Source organism: Stegastes partitus, unplaced genomic scaffold (genome assembly GCF_000690725.1).
Source record: "Stegastes partitus isolate 25-593 unplaced genomic scaffold, Stegastes_partitus-1.0.2 Scaffold809, whole genome shotgun sequence".
Taxonomy (NCBI): domain Eukaryota; kingdom Metazoa; phylum Chordata; class Actinopteri; family Pomacentridae; genus Stegastes; species Stegastes partitus.
Genome location: NW_007578540.1, coordinates 1 through 3917, shown reverse-complemented (window position 1 = coordinate 3917; position 3917 = coordinate 1). Strand labels below are relative to the sequence as shown.

At 40.3% G+C, this 3917-nt stretch overlaps 1 protein-coding gene across 1 annotated transcript in view; it reads left to right on the top strand.

Annotated features, from left to right (window-relative positions):
* The window catches only part of LOC103365080 (extracellular serine/threonine protein kinase FAM20C-like), a 63490-nt gene extending 62436 nt beyond the window's left edge, over positions 1 to 1054 (top strand). Inside the window, exon 11 of the mRNA XM_008292416.1 lies at positions 89 to 1054. Coding sequence (XP_008290638.1) covers positions 89 to 205 — 117 coding nt within the window. The 3' untranslated portion in view covers positions 206 to 1054. The remainder of the gene's footprint in view (positions 1 to 88) is intronic.
* Positions 1055 to 3917: the final 2863 nt, after the last annotated feature.

The following is a 3917-nucleotide window of genomic DNA, read 5'->3' as shown; positions in this document are numbered from 1 at the left end:
ATGATCCTCGTGAGGTGCATAGATAATGGGTGGACAAAGGCTTACTCTGTCAATCAAACATTAAACCTTTGTATTTCCTTGTCACCAGGTGCTAAACGTGCTGTCAGAATGCATCGAAAAGGAAGGTTACAGCTACGTGGTGGAGGACGACCTCCGGGGGCTCCAAGGGTCCGACCACGGCCACAACGGCCCAAGACGGAGGTAGCTGGCTGGGGGTGCTGGCAGCTGGACTTCCCTGGAGAAAGGAGGCTGGGCCAAGCTAATCCAGTCATTCTCTTAAACTGAACTGGCATCCCGTAACACAGATGAGCTCCATCTGTGCCGAATTTCTCAGAGGGCTTGATTTTTCGCTGAACTCACAGGGAAGCCCACCTGCTCGAGGCAACATGAGCTGCGTCGGAGGTGGAAGCCTGCTGGAAAGGACTGGACTTTGACAAACGGTGCGATGACTTTAGGCTCGAGGCGCAGGTGATGTGGAAGACTCCCGGGGGGCTGAGGAACGGAACAGGTCACCTTAGGCTCCTTAAAGTGTCCAACCCTGACTGTAGTGTAGGATAGCATCACCACAGCTGACCCAAACACCCACCGCAGCAACCAAACCATTAAAAGTCTTGCAAGAGACGCCTTCTCTCTGTCGGGTTCAGGACCCTTTTGTTGAATTCAGTGAATTCTGAGGGACTTGTAAAGAATCTCCCCCCCCTCTTCACAAAGCTGAATTGTGTGTTTCTACTTATTGTTGGTATTGCAGGTGTTTTTGGTTGAACACTCACCTCGGAGGAAGAAGACGAGGAGGAGGAGGAGGAGGTGGACTTATCAAAATGACGTTTTATTGATTTGCTGCAAACTGTTTTGTTGAATAGTGTCTTTTTTTTTTTTCTTCCTTTTTTTAAAAAAAAACTTTATTTCTGCTGAGCTGACTCAGCGTCTCATCATTCAAGATGGAAATATTTGATTGGAGTGCAGGTTTACTCCTGGATTTGTCCATTAATTTTGCCCATAAATGTTACATGTCCTTGAGAGAGTATTTATTAAAATTCATATTTATTGTTTGAAATGAATGCTAATCAGTAACACACATCTTTTTTTTTTTTTTTTTCGAGCAGTTGAATTTACATCACAGCGGTGCACTTCCTCATTTGTCCAAAAGAGGGCAAACTGAGCACGTGCAAACCAGGCTGCCAGGACGTTGCCATTCAGTAACTCACCCCATTACGAGCATCAAACCTGCTTTAAAATCGGTTTATAGCCATCATGAATCTGCACCTGTGTTTACAGCGTTTAATCATTTCTCCAACTACTGTTTTCCTTTCAGTGCAACGGTTATGAGGTTAGATTTATGGTACCAAAAGCCAAATGTGACACTAATAGTTTTATATTATTGTTTCTTTGTAATATATTTGATGTCCAGATGTCGCTGTTGTGGAGAGATTATTTTTCAGGATGTATATTTCATTCATGACCAACAGCCGATAGCTTAACTGTTGGTGTCGATGATTCAGTCACTGGCTGAAAGTTAATATATACAGTAGGAAAATCTAGTGCCTGTGCAATGATAGAAATACTTGAATGTCTGGTTTCATAGAGGAAAGGATTAAACTCCTCCCAGGTACGAGCTGTAGGTAAGATACGGAGGTCTACATATGTGTATGTGCTGACTTCATCTGTTCCATAAGGGTTTTTTGTTACACAGTCTAAGTTCCCATAGTCCTGTGTCAGGGCAGTACAGTGTGTATGGATGTGTGGGTGGATCCATGGAGAACCTTAGATGGTTGTTCTTGAAGTGAAAATGCTTCTCTTTTTTTTTTTTTTTTTTAAATTCAACTCATTGTTTCTGTGGATTTTATTTTTTAAATTCTTTGCATAATGGTAAAAGTGCAATAAAACAAAATGAGCATACTGTTAGAGTGTTGAAGTATTTTTCTCTCCAGAAGCTGGACTGTTTATAATTGTTAGGAGGTAATTCACGTAATCAAGGAATATGAGTGACATCCATGTGGTTCAGTAACATTTTACAACCTCTTCAGTCGAGGCGATCTCTCATTCATTTATTGAAAATGTTTTTAAACTCAGAAAACACATCGACACGGAGGCCTCATTTATTAGACGAGGAAGATAATAAAAGTTGTGGACAATAAACTTGGATATGAATGATGATAAAACAATTAAGAAGAGAACATTTGTTAAATAATAAAACCATTGAGAATAAATGGAGAACCTAAAAGTTAAAACAAATGAAGCAGCAAACAAAAGACCAGCTGAAGGTGAAACAAGACAAACGCAAAAACTTTGAGTGTAAAACTTAATTATAAATACATACATCTCCTTTGTACAAATCTGAAACTGTTCTTTGGTAATATTTGGAGCTTAATAGTGCTAAAACAGCGACTGGAAAAGTTTCCCCCAGTTCCCACCTACAAGACTGAGAAGGTTAATCGTGTTTCCTTTGACCTATAAATCGACTTTGACGTGTAAAATGAGTGGAACTCAGTGGATCAAATATAATAATAATCAAAAACAACACTACAAAGTGCTTTATGGATGAGAAATTCAGATGAAACACAGTCCAATAAGTAGAAACAGGCCACTGAAAGCACAGAGAACAATAATGGCCCATTGGTACAGCACACAGTTTGGGAGTTGGGTAATATTGACATAATTAAAATAAAATAAAAAAAACGTTTTCCAATTGGAAAAGGGATCACTAATACTTTTTTTTTTTTTTAATAAAGAACAGACCTGAAACTATGACACAGTTAGCTTAGCATAAGGTAAACATTGCAAGCAGGAAGAAACAACTAGTCTGACTCCATCAGAGTTAAGAAGTAGCTACCTTTTAGAGAAAGAGGAGAGAAAGAGGCATAGATTTCAAAACATCCACGGGACTATAGTACTTAGTCAGTAAAATCCTTTACTTTTAAACTAATCCCAGTTATTTCTGGCGGAGCTGAGCCAAGTATGCAGCGATGTTGCAAAACACTGAAGAGGGACCGGTTTTAGTGGGACATTAAGGAGGCGGTAACTTCCATTAAAATGATTAATTCACTGGAGGGGAAAAAAAACAGCAGCGTGTAGATCGGAAGTTGTTGTTTCCAGCAGTTACGTGGCTTCTGAAAATAGTTACACCTCGATAGAAGGATGGGAGGAGAAAGCCGTGTGAAATATGCAGGGGAAGTCACAATTACTCCACAACCAGTGAGTCAGACTGTCTCAGTTAGGAAACTTTCATACCTCTGTAGAGCGACTGAGGAGGAACACATGAGCTTAAGCTCTGTTTACACATACTGGCAACCTTCAAAAGAATACCTCTTGAAACCACAGACTGCACACAAAGAGGTTAAAGCACACCTGACACGCCCACTTGGATTGATCAGTTGCCAATCTGTTGGCAAGATCGGGTTTTCCACCTGAGGTGTTACTCCGGTCAATGCAACGCAAGCTTGTTTCATAATTCAGGGAATTCAGATACACACCTCCGTTTCCTCCTTTTTGTCTTCAGTGCTTGGCTGCATGCCTCCTTTCTATATCTGTGCTGGTATTCGTCACAGTGCGTAAGTTCACTGGGTGATTCACTGCAATTTGTACAAACTGTCATTACATGGCATGAGCCAGTGGAATGAATGGGTATCAGTGTACTACTCGTCATGGCTCACTAATAAACTTGTACATAAGATTTATGTCAGCGTGCTCTTAGAAAATGAGTCCATTTCGCAAAAATGTACTTAACAACAGTTGCAGTTTCATTGATATTATATGTTCACTCTGACTAAAATCACTCTTATTAGAGATTTAAACTTACCTGTTTACATGGAAGTTAAATAAAATGGGGCAAACCTGCTCCGGGCAGGACTGTGATCCGGCATGTCGAGTTTGGAGCTATACTATACTATACTATAGCATGTCGTTTTTGTCAAAAAATC